Source organism: Trichechus manatus, unplaced genomic scaffold, assembly GCF_000243295.1.
Source record: "Trichechus manatus latirostris isolate Lorelei unplaced genomic scaffold, TriManLat1.0 scaffold00018, whole genome shotgun sequence".
Taxonomy (NCBI): Eukaryota; Metazoa; Chordata; class Mammalia; order Sirenia; family Trichechidae; genus Trichechus; species Trichechus manatus.
The window spans coordinates 20,095,915-20,117,732 of NW_004443954.1; the positions used below are offsets into that span (position 1 = coordinate 20,095,915).

Sequence of the window (21,818 nt, forward strand, 5' to 3'; positions counted from 1 at the left end):
GTAGCTAAAGCAAAAGGAAGAAATGAGGAAGTAAAAGAACTGAACAGATTTCAAAGGGCAGCTCAAGAAGACAACGTAAAGTATTATAATGACACGTGCAAAGAGCTGCAGATAGAAAACCAAAAGGGAAGAACACGCTCAGCATTTCTCAAGCTGAAAGAACTGAAGAAAAAATTCAAGCCTCAAGTTGCAATAGTGAAGGATTCTATGGGGAAAATATTAAACAATACAGGAAGCATCAAAAGAAGAAGGAAGGAATACACAGAGTCATTATACCAAAAAGAACTGGTCGACATTCAACCACTTCAAGAGGTAGCATATGATCAGGAACCAATGGTACTGAAAGAAGTCGTCCAAGCTGCACTGAAGGCACTGGCAAATAACAAGCCTCCAGGAATTGACAGAGTATCAACTGAGATGTTTCAACAAATGGATGCAGTGCTGGAAGTGCTCACTCGTCTATGCTTAGAAATTTGGAAGACAGCTACCTGGCCAACTGACTGGAAGAGATCCATATTTATGCCTATTCCTAAGAAAGGTGATCCAACCAAATGCAGAAATTATCAAACAATATCATTAATATCACATGCAAGTAAAATTTTGCTGAAGATCATTCAAAAGCGACTACAGCAGTATGTCGACAGGGAACTGCCAGAAATTCAGGCCAGATTCAAAAGAGGACGTGGAACCAGGGATATCATTGCTGATGTCAGATGGATTGTGGCTGAAAGCAAAGGATACCAGAAAGATGTTTACCTGTGTTTTATTGGCTATGCATAGGCATTCAACTGTGTGGATCATAACAAATTATGGATAACATTGCAAAGAATGGGAATTCCAGAACACTTAATTGTGCACATGAGGAACCTGTACATAGATCAAGAGGTAGTTGTTCAAACAGAACAAGGGGATATTGTGTGGTTTAAAGTTCGGAAAGGTGTGTGTCAGGGTTGTATCCTTTCTCCATATCTATTCAATCTGTATGCTGAGCAAATTATCCGAGAAGCTGGACTATATGAAGAAGAACGGGGCATCGGGATTGGAGGAAGACTCATTAACAACCTGCATTATGCAGATGATACAAAGTTGCCTGCTGAAAGTGAAGAGGACTTGAAGCACTTACTGATGAAGATCTAAGACCATAGCCTTCAGTATGCATTAGACCTCAACATAAAGAAAACAAAAATGCTGACAACTGGACCAATAAGCAACATCATGATAAACGGAGAGAAGATTGAAGTTGTCAAGGATTTTCATTTTACTTGGATCCACAATCAACACCCATGGAAGCACCAGTCAAGAAATCAAAATATGCATTGCATTGGGCAAATCTGCTGCAAAAGACCTCTTTAAAGTGTTAAAAAGCAAAGATGTCACCTTGAAGACTAAGGTGTGCCTGACTCAAGCCATGGTATTTTCAATCACATCATATGCGTGCGAAAGCTGGACAATGAATAAAACCAAAGAAGAATTGATGCCTTTGAATTGTTGTGCTGGCAAAGAATATTGAATATACCATGGACTACCAAAACAAGGAACAAATCTGTCTTGGAAGAAGTACAACCAGAATGCTTCTTAGAAGCAAGGATGGCAAGACTACGTCTTACATACTTTGGACATGTTGTCAGGAGGGATCAGTCCCTGGAGAAGGACATCATGCTTGGTACAGTATAGGGTCATGGAAAAAGAGGAAGACCCTCAATGAGATGGACTGACGCAGTGGCTGCAACAATGGGCTCAAGCATAACAACAATTGTGAGCATGGCACAGGACCAGGCTGTGTTTCATTCTGTACTACATAGGGTCCCTGTGAGTCCGAACTGAGTCAATGGCACCTAACAACACATTTATTTTTTAAAGATTCAGATAAATAATGATTCATTGATTTATTTAGCCTTGTGGCAAAGATACCAAAAACCAAAACAAAATCCGTTGCCATCGAGTCCATTCTGACTCATAGCAACCATATAGGACAGAGTAGAACTGCCCCATAGGGTTTCCAAGGAGTGGCTGGTCAATTCAAACTTTCAACCTTTTGGTTAGCAGCCGAGCTCTTAACCACTGAGCCACAAGGTCTCCTGTGGCAAAGATAAGGCTACACAACTAAACATAACCTCCTGTGCTGATCCCCTCTGCACTCAGTCTCTCCCTGTTGGCAGTGAGCCAGTCTCTCATTGGATAAGGTAAAAAGGCAGGAGGCGATTAATTGATATTACATAAATCATTTACTGGGCTAGTGAAATCCTGGTTTTTAGCTGAGCATTTAGAGAGGGAAATAATTTTCTTAAGAAAATACAGATTATCCTAATGGCAACTATCAGCTGGACTTAAATGTGACTACTAAGAACTTGCGGCCAATGATTTAGATATTGGATTATGCATGAATAATTCTAATTAATTTCCTAAACATAGATGACATGTACTATACTGAAAGGAAAAAAATTAAATGTTCTGCTCATAGTAAAGATCAATTTGTGCATCTGAATTGTATCTTTATAAGTATTCATTGCTGACATCTCAAGAAATCAGATGCAAAATTAGCGTCTTCTGACAGTAAATTTTATACAGGATTATTCTTAATTGCAGTAGTGTTTTCCACCCTCTTCAACTTATATGAGCAGAAGAGTGAGCAGAAACCTGGAGTTCATAGAATGAGCAGTCATAGATTCAGCCATTTGCTGTTGACCCCCAAGGTCCATATCTTATAATTTTTCTGAGGGATCAATTTTTATGTTATAAGCTTCCAGGTTGATGTAAAACTTTGCCAGTGAGTATCTGTATTAGTCAGGGTTGTCCAAAGAAACAGAACCAGTAGAATCTCTCTCCCTCTCTCTATATATATATCTACCTACCTATCTACCTATCTACGTACCTACCTACCTACCTACTTATCTGTCTGTCTACCTATCTGTCTATCCAGCCATCCATCCATAACAGGATTTATTTCAAGGAATTGGCTCATGTGATTGGGGGGCGGGGGAGTTGGCAAGTCCAAAATTTGTAGGGCAGGTCAGCAGGCTGGAAACTCAGGCAGGAGTGATGGGGTAGCCTTGAGCCAGAATTCCCCTCCCCCCGCCCCACCCAGGGAAACCTCAGTTTTGCTCTTAAGCTTTTCAATTGATTGGACAAGGCCCACTGGCATTATTTAAGATAATATCCTTTACCTAGAGTCAACTGTTAATAGTGTCTACAAAATACCTTCACAACAACACCTAGATTATTATTTGACTGAATAACTGGATACAACTCACAAAGTTGACACATAAAGTTTTTCATCACAGTGTCCTATCCAATCACTCAATAACCAATCTCAAAATAATTTATAGTTCTTGATTAGTGATGTGTAAGCATTGTACAGAAGTTATATTCTATAGTGGCATATTCTTGAATTAGGATTTGTGAGGGTATAAGGATGGATTTCTCAAGATTGCCCCAGTTAAAATGGCTTTTTTTGTCTGAATAAACATTCCCAAGTTCATGTCTAGTTGAAGTGTATGTTTCACCCACCCATCCCAATTCTGTACACCGTTCTTCACCTTCTCCTCAATTCAAAATCCTACTACTCATTTCTTCCATTTGTATTTATTTCTTAAATGCCTAGAAAAAATCCCCTGAAAAAAATGTTCAAACATTCTACATCACAGTTAAGGATTAAGCTGTATTTGTTTCCTTTATGTCTGAGTACAATTTATGTGGATTGTTGTACTGCATCAGCTTCAGTTAAAAGTGATACAGCGTTAACTCAAAAAGATCATTTAAATCATTTCTAACAAGTGTAGTAAAAAGGAATATTTAGTCTCACACCAGAAAAATAAGCTTTTAAAGCTTCCCTCTTAACACTTTATGCTCTCTTTAAGTAATTACATATTAATTCCAGCTTATTTAAACAAGTAATTAAATGAAATAAGTTTGTTTGGACAGAAATATTGTAAATACATTGGTAAAATAAATTATCACTCTGTAAACACTACCCATGGTTCTGATTGTTATGAAGTTGTCTTGACAGCCTTAAGTCATAAATGAGGCATACAGGAAAACATGCAAAGAAATATAAACATGGGCAGCTTGTGGCTCTAAGCCTGTAATCCAGTACTCTCAATATGCCAAACACTGTGAGACACTTTATTTATCTGACATTAGAAGTATATTTTTGGCATAGTTTTTCGTTTAAGGAAATTATGGGCTAAGAGTCATAGCATGTATTTTCTATGTTTTTACTTGCAACTGTTCTGTTGGAAGTATTCTTATGTTTTATATGGGTCTCCTGTAAACAGCATATTGTTAGATAATCTTTTATATTTAAATGGGACATGTACTGCATTTACATTAATGTAACTACTAAAATATTTGGGTTTCTTTCTCCAAGTATCTTGATTTCTGTTTGTCCAATAAGTGTCCTATGTTTCTTGTTCTCTGTTCTTGCATTCGTTAAGATTGTTTTTATTTTTCTCATTTCATTTTTTTATTATAAGTTTAAAAATTATACACTTTCTTCTTTTAGCAGCTATCCTTGACTTACGAATGTGTAAAAGTCTAAAATTAATCAATATCTTTACTTTCCTCCTTAGAATATTTTAACTTCAGACACAATCCTTCCAATTTATATTGGAAGCTGTTATTGCTGTTGTTCATTTTAACTTTTTTTTTTTTTTAATTTTGCTTTAGGTGAAAGTTTACAGCTCAAGTTAGTTTTTCATACAAAAATTTACACACACATTGTTATGTGACCCTATTTGCTATCCCTATAATGTGACTGCACATTCCTCCTTTCCACCCCGGATTTCCTGTGTCCATACAACCAGCTCCTATCCCTTTCTGCCTTCTCGTTTCGCCTCCGGACAGGAGCTGCCCATTTAGTCTCATGTATCTACTTCAACTAAGAAGCACGCTCTTCATGAGTATCATTTTATGTCTTATAGTCCAGTCTATTCTTTGTCTGAAGAGCTGGCTTTGGGAATGGTTTTAGTTCTAGGTTAACAGAGAGTCTGGGGGCCATGTCTTCTGGGGTTCCTCCAGTCTCAGTCAGACCATTAAGTCTGGTCTTTTTGCTAGAATTTGAGTTCTGCACCCCACTTTTCTCCTGGTCTGTCAGGGACTCTCTGTTGTGTTCCTTGTCAGGGCAGTCATTGGTCACAGGCGGGCACCATCTTGTTCTTCTGGCCTCAGGCTGATGAAGTCTCTGGTTTATGTGGCCCCTTTTGTCTCTTAGGGTAATATTTTCTGTGTGTCTTTTTTTCGTGTTCTTCATTCTCCTTTGCTACAGGTGGGTTGGGACCAATTGATGCATCTTGGATGGCCGCTCTCTAGCTTTTAAGACCCCAGACACCACTCACCAAAGTAGGATGCAGAACATTTTCTTAATAAACTTTGTTACGCCAACTGACCTAGATGTCCCCTGAATCCATGGTCCCCAGACCCTCGCCCCTGCTACTCTGTCCCTTGAAGTGTTTGGTTGTGTTCAGGAAACTTCTTAGCTTTTGGTTTAGTCCAATTGTGCTGACTTCTCCTGTATTGCGTATTGTCCTTCCCTTTACCTAAGATAATTCTTGTCTACTGTCTAGTTAGTGAATTCCCCCTCCCTCCCCACCCTCGTAACCATCAAAGAATGTTTTCTTCTGTCATTTTAACTGTAATGTAAATAAACTCTGTAATTTAAAAAATCTTACAAAGTATATTTTTATTCTTTTATACAGTATTTTTTCCCTTTTGGATTGACTCGTGTTTAATCTTTCTTTTATCTCGTATGACTTTCCTTATGCCTTTAAGTTTTTCTTTAGTGAGGATCTGTTTGTAACATATATACCTTAAAAAATTATTTTGCTTTGTACAGAATTCTAGAATGAAAGTTGTCATCCTTTAGCATTTTGAAAATATTGTAAAATACTATTCCATTGAATTGTGGCTTCCATCATTGCTTTTGAGAAATCTACTGCCTGTCTTTGCTTTTTTTTTTAATTGTTGTAAAATATATATTGCACAACATTTGCCAGTTCAACATTTGCCAGGTATACAATTTAGTGATATCGGTGCCATTAAATGATATTAATCATGTTGTGCAGTTATCACCCATAATCTTTGCCAAAGTTCTCATCACCCTAAACAGAAACTCATTGCTTCCTAAACAATACCTCTATCTTTCCCTCTCCCTCCTGCCCCTGGTAACCACTAATAAACTTTAGTCTTTATACATTTGCTTATTCTTGTTATTTTATATAAGTGAGACCATACAATATTTGTCCTGTTGTGGTTGACTTATTTTACTCACCATAATGTTTTCAAAGTTTGAGTGTCAGGAGTTCATTTCTCTTTATGCCTGAGTAGTATTTCATTGTATGTATATATGTACCACATTTTGTTTATCCATTTTTCCGCTGATGGACATTTAAGTTGTTTCTACCTTTTGACTATTGTGAATAGTACTGCAATGAGGATTGGTATCCATGTGTCTGTTTGCATCGCTGCTTTCAAGTCTCTTGAGTATATACCTAGGAGTGGAATTGCTGGGTCATATGATAATTCTTTAACTTTTTGAGGAACCGCCAAACTGTTTCCCACAGCGGCCGCTACCATTTTGTATTCCCACCAGCTATGGATAAGGGTTCCAGTTTCTCCACAACCTTGCCAAAACCTGTTGTTTTCCTCATCTTTTATTTTTTATCATAGTAATTCTAGTGAATGTGAAGTGGTATCTCATTGTGGTTTTGATTTGCATCTTTGCATCTCTCTAATAGCTAACGAAGGCGCCCTCTTGGCGCAGTGGTTAAGCACTCGGCTGCTAACCAAAAGGTCTGCGGTTTGAACGCACCAGCTTCAGTTAAATGTGATATATGTGATTTTTGTTTCTTCCAGTATGGTGGAACACACACATTGATGAAATGGCAAATTAGGAAGGAACTCCTAAAGACAAACATTAAATGAAAGCAGGAACTCAGAGACATAAACAGTACTGAAGATAGTTGCTGAACCCGGTGAAATTGAGTCAAAGGGTACAGTAGACAAAGGCCAAAAGGCCAACAAAAATCCTAGGGAGAAAGATGTGGCAGTCCACTTCCATAATTATTACAGCCTTGGAAACCCGATGGATGGGGCAGTTATAGGGTTGCTATGAGTCGGAATTCATCTCCACGGCAATGGGTTTGGGTTTTGGTAATAGCTAATGATGTTGAGCATCTTTTCATGTGCTTATTGGTCATTTATATATCTTCTTTAGTGAAGTATTTATTCAGATTTTTTGCCTATTTTTTGATTGTGTTGTTTGCCTTTTTGTTGTTGAGTTGTAGGAGTTCTTAATATATTCTGGATATTAAACCTTTCTCTGATACATGGTTCCCAAAAATTTTCTCTCATTCTGTAGGTTGTCTCTTCACTTTGTTATTAAACTCTTTTGTTGAATAAAATTTTAATTTTGATGAAATCCAATATATCTATTTTGTTATTTGTTGCTAGTGCTTTTGGTGTCAAATCTAAGAATCCATTATTGAAACTTCAGTCCCAAAGCCATAACCCACCCCCACCATGTTTTCTTCTAGGAATTTTATGCTTTTATTTCTTACATTTAGGTCTTTGATCTCACTGTCTTTCCTTTTAAATTAATCTGCTTTTACTCTCATCACTTTAAAGATCTTCCCTTCTCTTTGATGTCCTGCAGCTTCTTTGTGATGTGTGTGAGTTTCTTTACATTTTTCCTAAACTTCAAGATTTCTGTCTTTCATCAGTTCTGGAAAATTTTTCAGTCACTGTTTTTTTCAGATATTACCACTGCTCCATTCTTGCTCCCCTCTCATTCTGTAATTCTGATTAGATATATGTTAGACATTCTCATCCTTATCCTCCCTGACTCTTTCGTATTTTCCATTTCTTTGTCTCTGTATAACATCCAGATTAATTTATTTATATCTGTCTCCCATTCATAATCCTCTTTTTAGCTATTTCTAATCTGAAATTAAATTGGTCTATTGAGGCTTTAATTTCTGTTATTTTATATTTCTAGTTTTCCTTGGTTCTTTTTCAAATCTGTTTGGACTTCTTTTGTTTTTTGTTTTTTTTTTTTTTTAGTTGTTTGCTCTTTACCCGTAAATTTAATCTCTTTTATCATGTTAATCGTATTTGTTTTATATCCTCTTTGTGCTAATTCCAATACTTGAAGTCTTTTGGGGTCTAATTCTGTTATCTGTTGTTACTACTGGGTCTCAGTCTTAATGCCTTGTTTCATTTTATGTGGTTTTTTTTTTGGGGGGGGGGATGAGGACTGATATTTATTATAATTTTATCTACACAAATTCTTTTAGATCTGGTTTGATAGTGGATTCCTCCAAAGTTAATTTGTGTTTGCTTCTGTCAGGCATCTTCGACTGTTACAATCTAGAACACCCAACTAGTGTGAATTCAGGCTACAAACCCTTGTAAATGCTATTATTTGTGAATTATCACAAGAGATTTTTTCCCCTCTCTCCATTCACTACCAATGTTCCAGAGCAATTATACTTGCAGATCCTTGGAGGGCACATACAGGGGAGATGATGTGATATGACCCTTGCAATGAGAGTCTAATTCTTGTATGTCCTGACTTTAATGGAAACTCTCCTACTCAGCAACTCACTTTTGGTCAGTCCTGGCCTTTGTCTACTGTACCTTGACTCAATTTCACCAGGTTCAGCAACTATCTTCAGTACTGTTTATGTCTCTGAGTTCCTGCTTTCATTTAATCTTTGTCTTCAGGAGTTCCTTCCTAATTTGCCAGTTCATCAGTGTGTGTGTTCCACCACACTGGAAGAAACAAAAATCCTCAGATTTTTTTCTCAAGGCAAATAGGATAAGTCTCTAGAGTAGCAATTAAATAAGACTCTAGAGATGTAGTTTTTATTTACTACTCTTCTAAAGGCAAGAAGACTTCTGGAATAAAGCAAAAATGATAAGCAGACATTTCTCTATAAACATTAAGTAGAATCAAGCAGTGTTGAAAGAAATGTCAATCCACTTTATCCAGCAATGGGATTTAAAACTGGGACTTGAAAATCTGTTATTTTCTACATTGAACTATATTTGTTATACTCCTGGTCAACCCGTCATGTGTTGTAATATGTATGATACCTTAGACTCCAGCAATTTAATTAATATAGCTCCCTCATTTAAAACAAAATTATACACACACACATCACCCCCATTGGTTAAGGATGAGCCTAACAAACTAGTCTGGGGGAAAATGGCAGATTTCCATCAAATTAGGTAACTTTCACACCTGATACCAAACATTGTTTCTAAAATCTACACATATATTTCAGCTATGCTAAGATATAGTGTTCATAGAGTTTACGTTCTTAGACATACCCTAGATGACTTGAACATACTTGATTGATCAATGGAATAAAAAAAAAGTGAGGCTAAGCATAGGCACCTGGCATTTTTTCACCTGGACCATACCTCAATAAGGTTGGGCATTCTTTGCATGAAGAAGAAGTCCTCAGTCCAGAAGAATAAGAATTAAACATATTGCCCTACAAAACGAAATTCAGAAAAAAGTAAGTGAATCCAACAAAGTTGACAGATATAACTAGTAGGTGGGGATAAATACAACCAACCCTTTCCCTTCTTTCAAAGTGATTTTTCTGGTCAGTAGTCCAAACTGCCTATTCTGCCTAAAGCCACTGAGTGACTTTGCTAAGCTAACCCAAAAACAATATTTGGCTCTGTCTGGCAGAGTCAAGGATCCTGAAAAATGAATTTTCTTTAAAAACGATGACTCACATACAATGCCTCACACTTGTGAATCATTTCAAAAGTATAGTACTTCATATATGTTTTTCTGTAATTGATGTTTTGAGTCATTAAGTGTACCCTTATTATTAATGATAATGATAAACCTCATTGTAAAATGAAACAAGTATTACAGCCTTGCTGATTTCACAATAACTAGATGACTTACTTTCCATGCTTATTTGCATTTATTCTCATAAGGGGATTTTAGATGGCACACTTTAGAAAGAAAAGAGAATAAATTTAAGTAGCAAAATTTTCACTTACAGAAACAGTGCCATCACACGCCAAAGAAAGTGCTGTGATATGCTTTGTTTCTATGGTGAAAATTTTATAATATTTACTTTATATGATAAGAGTTGTAAGTGGAGTTCTGTATTGTTTGTTCAGTCTATTATGCAGATGGTGCTTGATTAAAATCTATTTTAAACTACAGCGATTACTGCAAAATAGTGTGCATTAAACAGCTCTCCCAGCTCCATTAAAGGCTTTGGGACTGCTGCAGTCTATTTTAAATATGCTTATAGACGTTTCTAACTTCTCTGGGGACATGTCAATATCAGTGATTCCCTTTCCTTGATAGTCTTAACTCCCGTACTCTGTATTCCTAAGAAGTATTATCTAACAACACTGTTAACACATGCTTTTTTAAAGTGAAAGATTATTGTTTTCTTGTGATAAATAAGTTAAATACATCACTATAATTAAGCAATAAGGCATGACAGGAGATGGATTGCCAGAAGCCTAAGGACACCTCTAGGGATTTTAGAAATAAATCTATTCTAAGAGTAAGTTACACGAAGCATGTTCGTCTGTGTAAAGCTTAGGTGAGAGTGATTTTTATTTCTGTATTTGTGTATGTATTTATTTATTCATTAGTGCTTTCTTGGATTGGAAAATAAGCCTGTGGATGATCAGGGCTACAGTTAGGGCCTCAGCCCAGCCACGTTCTTAGTGGCTATGATTTTTATACAGTTTTTATGTGTCGTATTTTCTTTGCCTTGTAAGTCTAAGCCTCTGCCCTGTGCTGTAGAATGAGAGAGTGGAAACATGTAACTATGCTCTGTATGCAGGTCACTGTCCTGACGCTGTGAAGGATATAAAGATTAATGGGACTTGGTCCTTACTTTCAGTGTGCATGTAGTTGGGGAGGGCTTTTCTTTTTGCATTATATGGTTTCATCTACATCCTAAAGATTGTGATGTTGGGATTAAATTTTATTCTCCAGTCTTAGAACTCTTGTAACTTTAAAAATATTCTACTCTGGATAGTTCTGTTCAACACAATAGCCACTAGCCATGTATGACTATTTAAATTTAACTAACTAAAGAAAATTGAAAAAATTAGTTCCTCAGTTGCACTAGCCCCATTTTAAGTGCTCTATTACCGCATGTGGCTGGTGGCTACCCTTTTGGGCAGTGCACAGAACATTTCCATCATTCCAGAGAGTTCCATGAGACAGCTCTGCTCTAGACTTTAGAAGTGGGGGCCTCTTAGAAAGTTAGAGCATAAATTTATAAACTTTCATCCACCTGAGTAAGAACTCAGAATCCACATAATAGTCAGAATTAAGGTCCAAGGACATATTATAAATCCATTTAGCGAATTTTCCCACCACAATTATATTCATCATCATTGTGTTCATTCTAAATAGTTTGTGGTCAAGAGTCAGGTATTTTTCAAAATATAATCCATTAGTGGCATGTAGATAGATCTAAATTACTGCAGCATTTCTTCCTTCAAGGAGGCTTTGTATATGAGGAATGATCATGTGTTTTTCACATACATGATGAAACTACTTCCAGAACTACAAACTCTTACAAATTTCCAGTTCATTACACCGAATCTAAATTAGCAGCTCATTTCTCTACCCTCCCCAACACAGGAAGAGTGCAAAATAAAAAAACAAGACCCCCACAGGTCAGGAGGCCATGAACAGTGCCGCATGAGGCAAACAACCTCTCACTCCATATAGCACTTCCCAAAGACTTGGATTCATTAGATATAAAACCACAACAGGGAATTTTCATTCCATTATATCAAATCCTAAAATGCAAAGATTTTGTGCATACCCAATAAGTCTTTATACAAGGAACATTGAGCAATATAATAAACAATTCCCTCCAAGGCAAATTTTATTAAAACAAAAACAAACAGAGATCTTTCATATATTCATATACAGTTTTTGTTTTATGGGTTTTTTCCCCTTTATATAAGCACTTGATGAAAGCCAGGACATTATCTTAAATCACTGGTTCATTTCTATGGGGGTAGTGCTATGAGTGGTCAGAATATTATTGTCCAAGAATACAGCCTTTGGGTGATGAAGCTTAATTACTGAAGAAAGGCAGTGAATCTTGAGAATGAATATTTTATGTGTATCCTTAGATTGGCTTTCTCAGATGCCAGTTTTCTTGCATGGCAGGTAATTCAAACCGAGGTTACCAAGAGTACTTAAAGGGAAGGCATGATACGTGGTTGGCTGAAAGATCAACATGCTCTTGCTTTCAGGTATTGCGAAGACAAAGATGACATAACATCACGAGTTTGGCTGGTAGTCTGGCCTCAATGGGGGCGGCACCCTGCTTCACAGTTTAGTGCCTCTAAGGTACTCAGTCAGATACACAGCTGAAGCCCCAGAATTAAGCTCCATGACACAGAAATGATACTTCCTAAGCCTTGAAAATGTGGAGGCAAAAGTCATGAAATACTTGTTTCTACTAAACAAAACTCTGAGGTTGAGCAAAACTGCATCCTAGTGACCCTACAGGATAAGCCAAACAACTAATGAATGGATTGGTTGCATGAAATTGTTTAGTGTGTCCTATTGTTGTTGCTATAAACCAAAATCAAACTCGTTACCGTCAAGTCGATTCTGACTCATGGTGACCGTATGTATTACAGAGTAGAACTGTACTCCGTAGGGTTTTCTTGGCTGTAATCTTTACAGAAGCAGATCACCAGCCTTTCTTCTGCAGCACTGCCAGGTGGGTTTGAATCACCAATCTTTAGGTTAGTAGACAAGTGTAAACTGTGCCACCCAGGGACCTCTAGGGTTGCTGTACATTGCCTCAAAATAATAATTTATGGCTTTGATACACTTGATACTTACAGTTTCTTACTAGCAGTAATATGTTCTCTTGCTTCATCAGGTCATCCCTAGAAAGTGGGGTCATGTTGTCAAATACAAGAAGATAACTGTCCACCTTTCTGTTACAGCAGGGAAACACACATCCAGTAGATCTAAAACCTACATCTTACTGTCCAGATACCACTTTAAAAAGAAAAGCATGAAGATCATTGGTCCAAACAATTTTGGACAATGGAGGAGGGAAACTATATCATTTGAAGAAAGTTGTCAATGTTTCCTATGATGCAACATTTACATTGCATTATAGGAAACTTATCCCTATGATTGACATTTGAGTATTTTCCAAAGAGATTGATATAATCTTCAATCATGGAGATTTCAACGTGTCAGATTGTTAATTTTTTATCAAAATTAAAAATGAGGCTAAGTAATATGTCATATGGATAAACATTCATTTATTCTTACCCTTTGTTTCCTATTTCTAAATATCCCCAATCCTTGATAAATTATACCCTCCAATATGATTACTCTATTTTTAATATTTTTCATTGTGGACCCTTGTTAACTGCTGTTTATTTCTCTTTTTAATTAATATTTTATAATTATGGATGTAAGATCAGGCATGTTACAAAATTTAGAAATTTAAAAAAATAAAGAAGAAAATTATAAAGACTCATCCTCTCATCCAGAGAAATTGCTGTTACTATTTCAAATATATTTTTAAAAACTTATCCATGTTTTCTCTTTTACCACATATTTACTTGTTGCCCTTAAATATTCAAGTACATTAGTGAGGCTTGATTTCCCATAACAGAAATCATTTGTGCTTTCTTTCTTTCAAATATATTATTATTTTATGTTATTATTATTATAACAGATGTTAAGCACTTACTATGTGTCAGGAACCATGAGAAGTGCTAGTGGGACCATTCTGACCACAGTCACAGTAGATGTTCGCAGATAGAATGGAAGACAAATGTAGAACAAAACTCAAATTCTTGAAAAAGGCCGGACTAACTGGGCCAGTTGAGACCAGAGGACTCCCTGAGACTATTCCCCTGAGAGACTCTTTAAACCCTGAACTGAAACTATCCCGAGATCACCTCTTAGCGAAATATCAGAATGGCACCCAAAAAGGATATTACCTGTAAGTATGGTGCTCTGCTAAAAACTCATCTGTATGAGACCAAAGGTCAAAATTTACTCTAAAGGAAAAATGAGAAGATAAGGGGGCAGGGAAACTGGAGTACTGGAAATGGAACAACCAGAACGAATTAAAGAGAATGTTGACACATTGTAAAAAATGTAACTAATGTCACTGAACAATTTGTGTGGAAGTTACCAGATGGGAACCTAACTTGCTTTCTAAACTTTCCCCAAAAACATAATAAAATAGTATTTTAAGTGGAAGACATGCTAGTGAGCAAAACCAGAACTGGACTCTGCCCTCACAGAGCTTACACTCTAAGATGGGAGAAGATCTAACGACCACATAAATTATTGTATAATTACAGGTTTGATATGTACTCTGAAGGAGAATATTCAGAACTGTGCACGTGAGTAGCAGGGTCTTTACTCCGGTTTGAGATATGTTTGAGACTTCCCAACAGAGATGTCAGATAGCGGTTGTTTACATACATGTTCCACCCAGGGGAACAGTGAACTTGACAATCATCCATGCACAAAGGAGGATGGAAACCATTTTACAAGATCTACTTAGGAGATTCCCCAAGTACAAACTCACAAGAGAAGATGTTTTACAGCAAAAACATCAGAAATCTACCGTTGGTGGCCAGGTAGAAGAGGATGTGCCTGAAAATAGTGAGGCCAGCAAGGCAGGAGTAAAACCCAGAGTGTGGTGCCATGGAGACTTTGGGCGAGAGGGCGCTCACAGAGAAGTTCAAGTATGAGGAAAACTAAAAACTCTATTGGATTTAGTGATCTGGCCACTGATGACCTTACTGAGAGCCTCAGATGGGAGGGAAGGCACACTGAGGTGAGGTCCAGGGGCCACATATAATGAGCTCAGACAACCTCTTCATGCAGTTTGGTTGTGAAAAGAAAGAGATGATTGTATGTAGCCTTGGAACACAGAGAAAGTTTCCTTGTTTGTTTTGACTTTCAAGATATTTAAATGCCATCTTAGTTACCTAGAGGAGCCCTGGTGGCACAGCGGTTAAGAACTTGGCTGTTAACTAAAAGGTTACAAGTGCAAATCTACCAGCCGCTCTTTGGAAACCCTATGGGACAGTTCTACTCTGCCCTATAGGGTCGCTAAGAGTGGGAATCAACTCAACACCAACACTTTTTTTGTTTGTTTAGTTACCTGGAGTTGTCGAAACAGAAATACCTATTCAGCTTTACTTATTGGACATGTTGCTTACTGTGTTTTTAAAATCATAGCTAGGAAGACAGGATAAACTCGAAGAAGATGAGTTAGATTGTTCATCCAACAGGGTTAGTACAAGAGAAATTCACTGCTGTCACACTTACATTGAAAGAGAAAAAGGAGAATGTGAGATGTTAAGGGAGAATATTTAATAGAAGGTGAGAAATTAAGGGAGAATATTTAATAGTGTAATACTATCATTAAAAGAATCAACAAAATTATTTTAAAGCTATGTAAACTAAGCTGGGAGAAGGAATAATTAAACGTAACATGAAATACGAAGTTTTCTCTGAGCAAAAAACAACAGTAACGAATCCAAGTGTCACTTAGAGATATCTGGTCTGTGTGATGTGTGTGGGTAGGTCTGTGTATAAGCTGCAAAGGAAACAACAATTTGATTTGGCCCCAAATTTTCCTAGTTACCCTGTAATTCTATATTAGGATTCCCTGGGTGGCTCAAACAGTTTAGTGCTTGACTGCTAACCGAAAGGCTGGAGGCTTGAGTCTACCCAGAGGTGCCTTGGAAGAAAGGCCTGGTGATCTACCTCTGAAAGGTCACAGCCATTGAAAACCCTGTGGAGCACAGTTCTGCTCTGACACACATGTGGTCACCATGTTTCAGAATCGACTCGAAGGCACCTGGGGGCTTTTTTTTTTTTAAATTCTACTTTGATTTTTTATTTCAGATCAATGGCGGAGAGAAGCGGCCTGCCTCTGACATGGGGAAGAAACCAAAAACCCCCAAAAAGAAGAAGAAGAAGGACCCGAATGAGCCCCAGAAGCCTGTTTCTGCCTATGCATTGTTCTTTCGCGATACCCAAGCTGCCATCAAGGGCCAAAATCCAAATGCTACCTTTGGTGAAGTCTCTAAAATTGTGGCTTCCATGTGGGATGGCTTAGGGGAAGAGCAGAAACAGGTAAGACAGGGTTCAACATGGAGTGGGAATCAACATGATTTGAGAAAATGGACGCAATCTAAAAGAAATTACTTTTGAGCACAGGGGCGAATTCTTCAGTTACTAGAACTAAGGCTGAGAATATGCCCCCATCAGAACCAGACTTTAGGAGACTTTCACATAACTTTATACGCGTTTATTGCTCCTCCATAAATAGCATGTTAGTGCCTTTGTTTCAAAGTTTATATAGCGTAGTTACTTTTGGAAGGACTTTTACATATCTGAGCCAGGATTACCTCATTTCTTAATGTTGCCAATGTGATCATAAAGACTAAAAAAAATCCTAAAAGCATTTTGAAAACTGTCCACACCTCTCTTTAGCACTTACTATTTACCCCTTTGTCATTAAAACCCTCTTCGCCCGTTTGCTAAATGAATCTCAGATTTAAGGGCTTCTACCCTTAGCCATTCCCGAAAGACCACTGGGACATGTTATTCAATCCCTTACATACCATATTTCTAGATTGTGCTAAATAGGACCAGATGCTTGTTTTCTCCTTTTCTGTCAATTGCCATGGTGTGACTGAGGACCATGGTCAGGGAGGACCACATGAGACACTTCTCATCTCAGCCACAGCAAAAGTAGCCCAGAAGGTCTTAAGGAGGAAGGGGAATCATGGGGGCAGACTGAAAGTTCAGTGAGAGGATACAGCCCATCTCGACAAAGAAGCGCTACTGATCCAGTATTTCCAAACCTAGGACCAAATTGCCACTGTCACCATATAGAGTCTTGTGGTCACAAAAGAAAATTGGACCAGCATTGTTATTAAAATACAAATAAAATGCATTAAAATGTCTACGTGGATGCAGCTTTAGCCACTACAGAATCCCAAGTTGCACTGATGACCTATTAGTCTCCCATTTGATTCTTAATAGAGACCTTTACCTCTCCTCATCAGGTTCAGCAAGGTATGTAAAACACAGAAAAGTCTCCAACCTATTTGTACATCTAAAAGTACCCCTATATATTGTAAATATATAGCAACATCTATAATATGTGCAGTATTTTTTACTTTTAAAAGCACTTTTGCATGTTTTATCTCATTTGTTCTACTCAGTACTTGTAGTTATATAGGGAAATTATTATTCCAATTTTGCATATTATAAACAGGGCTTGATAAGTTAAATGCATTCGTTTATTCATTCAATAAAATTTTTTGAGTGCTTATTATGTGCCAGGAACCGTTCCAGGCACTGGAGATACAACAAGACAAATAGTCCCCATTCTGTTGGATGATCTCTCTAAGATTACACTGCAGACACAGAGAATGACTGTGACTAGAACTTGTTGTTCAACTTACAGCTCTGTTCCTAACAAACCCTCTGAAATCAGTGATAACTTTAGTGGTCAAAACCAGTTGCTAAGGAAACAGAAACATCCTCCCAGTACCCTCAAAGCCCCCTTTTCTGCACACCAAAGCTGTCTTCTACAATTTGAAATGTCCACACAAATTCTTATGTCCTCTTCAACATGGCCAGCCCAAGGGAATGCCTTCATGGGAGAGTGCAGACCTTCCGTATGAAGCACTGGGTAGCAGTAGTCATCTTCAAAGACTGGAAACACACAGCGAAGACTTTCTCTGGACAAATATCCATCTCACTATTAAGAAAGTAGTTGGCATTATATGCTGTGATTCTAATGAAAACCTAATGTAGCTGTTTCAGGGTTTTAGAGCTGGTTTCTCTCTAACTTGGATCAGTTTGCTCTCTTTCTCCCAAATCTGAGGTGTGGTCCCCATCTATGCTGGACATTCACAGTGGAATTGTACAGTGACTTCATTCCTCCACTCAGTAGAGCATTCCTGGACGAGAAACTAGTGCACATCGGCCATGAATCCCAGCCCCTTCCTCATTCTCTGGATTCTGTAACCTTCATGCCCCCCCTGCTCTACCCACAATGTCCATATATTAGGATGCACTTCACTCTCTGCTCCAATAGCCCCCTATTTATCTTTGGCTACATGACAGGCTTTAATATTATGGAGTCCCTGGCTGGTGCAAATGGTTAAGCACTTGGCTGCTAAACATTGGAGGTTCCAGTCTATGCAGAGGTGCCTTGGAACAAAGGCCTGGCAATCTACATTTGAAAAATCAGCCGTTGAAAACCTTGTGAAGCACAGTTCTAGTCTGGTACACATGGGGTCACCTTGAGTTGGAGTTGACTCACAGGCAACTGGTTTTTTTTGTTTGTTTGTTTAACACTATAAACTCATTTGCTATGTGAGATTAAATTTCCTAGAGGAGTCACTCAGAAAGCCCTTCCCCTCCCTAGCCATCTGTGCAGCGACTCTCATTCACCCAAGGACGTATATGATTCCTCTCGGAAGACTCAAGCCCCTTTGCCCTACTCAAGACCCAGCAACTGAACTGGGAGTTTTGTCCCCAGGCTCACATGTACCCCCCTTAACATCTTCCATTTTGTCAGAAGTTTTATTTCAAGAAATACCAGTTGCCTGCATCATGATTTATCTAACTCCTCTTGTCTATCTCACTGACCCCAGTTACCATTTCCCACTTATTTCCCACATTCACTAGAGGAACTCATGAGGCTCAAGACCAGTAGCTTTAAAGGCGGATGTCTACAAAGTCTTCCCTAGCCCAGAATTGGCGCTTTACATTATCAATATTAAAAAGTGCCTATACTCGTGTTTCCAGTAGAAAATAGTAATGTTCTTATGATGAAAATCAGGTAGTTCCTCAAAGCTGCAAATATAAAGCAGCATGGTTCTTCCTACTAATTCTACTATTATAAGGCTGTTTTTTTTTAATGTAGTAACAGCAGAAAATTAGGATAGTATTCCACATTCTTTTTGTCTGACCATATAAGGTATTTACAGACCCAAAGAATATGAGATTCTTATTCTCAACTGTTATGTTAGAAAGGGAAATTACTCCCATTCTCCTGTTCCCTTTTCAAATTGGAGTTGAGCCTTTCTATTGTAGATAATGATAACAGTATGATGTAATACTTAAGGATTCTTAATTGCATACATGTGATGACAAAACTTCTCCTCTTTCTCTCTTGCATTTTATTTTCAATTTAAAAAGTAACTTGCAATGAATCTACCTTTGGGCTCTCTCATAATGGAAATAGGGGTTTTTTTGAGAATTTATTTTATAAATAAAGGATGAAATTATGTATTAGTTGACCTATAAATCTCATTAAGCTCCCTGGGTAGCACAATCAATTTGTATTCAGCTACTAACCTAAAGGTTGGAAGTTCGAATCCACCCAGTGGTTTCACAGAAGAAAGGCCTGGCAAACTGCTTCCATAAAGATTATGGCCAAAAAAAAACTGTGGAGCAATTCTATTCTGTAACATATGGGGTTGCCATGAGTAGAAACTGACTCAATGGCAAGGGGGTTGTATATATATATCATTAGTATTATAAAGCAATTTCATGGTGAAAATCCAGTTGCTAAAAAAAGTTATTCCAACATAGGGACAAAACTATGAGACCTAATTATTTAAAAAATAGATAATCAAGCACAACTATACATGCACAAACAGCAGAAGACAAATTAGATAATTGGGACCTCATAAAAATTGAATACTTAAGTTCATCAAAACAGATTATCAGAAAAGTAAAAAGACAACCTACAAACTGGGAAAAAATTTTCGGGAACAACATATCTGATAAGGGTCTAATCTCTAAAATATATAGAAAACTTCAACAACTCAACACAAAAAGACGAGCAACCCATTTAACAAATGGGCAAAGGACATGCACAGACATTTCACCAAAGAGGACAAACAGCCAACCAACACGTGGAAAGATGCTTGCGATCATTAGCCATTAGAGAGATGTAAATCAAAACTACAATGAAATACCATCTTGCCCCTGCTAAAATGACACTGATTTAAAAAAAAACAAAAAAAAACAAAAAAAAACAGATAACAACAAATGCTGGTGAGGATGTAGGGAGACTGGAACCCTTATCCATTGCTGCTGGGATTGTAAAATGGAAAACAGCATGGCACTTCCTCAAAAAACTAGAAATAGAATTACCTTATGATCGAGCAATTCCGCTCCTAGGTAGACACCCTAGAGGTCTAATAATAGAGACATGAACAGACACATACACATCTATGTTCATTACAGCACTATTCACAATAGCAAAAAGATGAAAACAACGTAAGTGCCCATCAGCGGATGAATGGATAAACAAAACGTGGTACATACATACAATGGAATAGTACGAATCTATAAAGAATAATGATGAGTCCTTGAAACAAAACATGGATGAATCTGGAGGACATTATGCTGAGTGAAATAAGTCAAATCACAAAAAGACAAATATTGTATGATCTCACTTTTATAAAAAGACAAGAATAGGTATACATACAGAAACCAACATTCACTGTGTTACCAGGGTTGAGTGGGGGAGGGGGAATCACTCTCTAGACAGTAGACACTTGTTATTTTTGGTGATGGGAGAGGCAACACAGAATGTGGGTGAAGTACGCACAGCTTGACCAAGGTAAATGATGTCACTAGGAAGTACACAAGGAAAAAGGATGTTTTTGGTAAATGCTATGACATACACAATTTTGCAGCAACAACCAAAAAATATATGTGTGGTTACATATGTATGCATATATGTATATAAAAAATCACCCAAATCAAACCCACTGCCATCGAGTCGATTCTCACTCATAGTGACCCTGTAGGACAGAGTAGAACTGCCCCGTAGGGTTTCCAAGGTTGTAAATCTTTACAGAAACACACTGCTCTATCTTTCTCCTATGGAGCTGCTGGTGATTTGGAACTCCTGCAGAGAGTTTGCGTTTCTAACAAGTTATCAGATGATGCAATTGCTGCTGGTTAGGGACCAATTCTAAGAACCACTAGTAGAGCAGTGGTTCTTCAGATTTATTATACGTAAGAATTACCTGGAGCCCTGGTGGCGCAGTGGTTAAGAGCTCAGGCTGCTAACCAAAAGTCGGCAGTTTGAATCCACCAGCTGCTCCTTGGAAACTCTGTGGGGCAATTTCACTCTGTCCTATAGGGTTGCTATGAGTTGGAATCGACTCTATGACAACAGGTTTGGATTTTTGGGTTTTTTTTTTTTTTTTTTTCAGTCCCCACAATGTGACAGCACACTCCCCTTTTTCACCCTGGGTTCCCTGTGTCCATTCTACCAGTTCCTGTCCCTTCAGGCCTTCTCATCCTGCTTTTGGCCCGGAGCTGCCCATTTGGTCTCGTATATCTGATTCAACTAAGAAGCACATTCCTCATGTGTATTATTTTTTGTTTTATAGTCCTATCTAATCTTTGTCTGAAGAGTGGGCTTCGGGACTGGTTTCAGTTCTGGGTTAACAGAACATCTGGGGGCCATAGTTACAGGCATTCCTCCCCTCTCTGTCAGACCCTTAAGCCTGGTCTTTTACATGAATCTGAGTACTGTTCTACATTTTTCTCCTGCTCTGTGTCTGGGACTCTCTGTTGTGTTCCCTGTCAGGGCTGTCACTGGTGGTAACTCGGCACCATCTAGTTCTTCTGGTCTCAGGTTGGTGGAATCTTTGATTCATTTGGTCCTTTAGTCCTTTGGGCTAGTATTTTCCTTGTGTCTATGGTTTTCTTCATTTTCCTTTACTCCGAGTGGGATGGGACCAATTGATGTATC

General features: G+C 37.8%; 1 protein-coding gene across 1 annotated transcript in view; it reads left to right on the forward strand.

Annotated features, from left to right (window-relative positions):
* Positions 1–21,818, forward strand: part of TOX (thymocyte selection associated high mobility group box) — a 350,776-nt gene that overhangs the window by 286,565 nt on the left and 42,393 nt on the right. Inside the window, exon 5 of the mRNA XM_023727775.1 lies at positions 15,920–16,150. Within this exon, the coding sequence (XP_023583543.1) occupies positions 15,920–16,150 (231 nt within the window). The remainder of the gene's footprint in view (positions 1–15,919; positions 16,151–21,818) is intronic.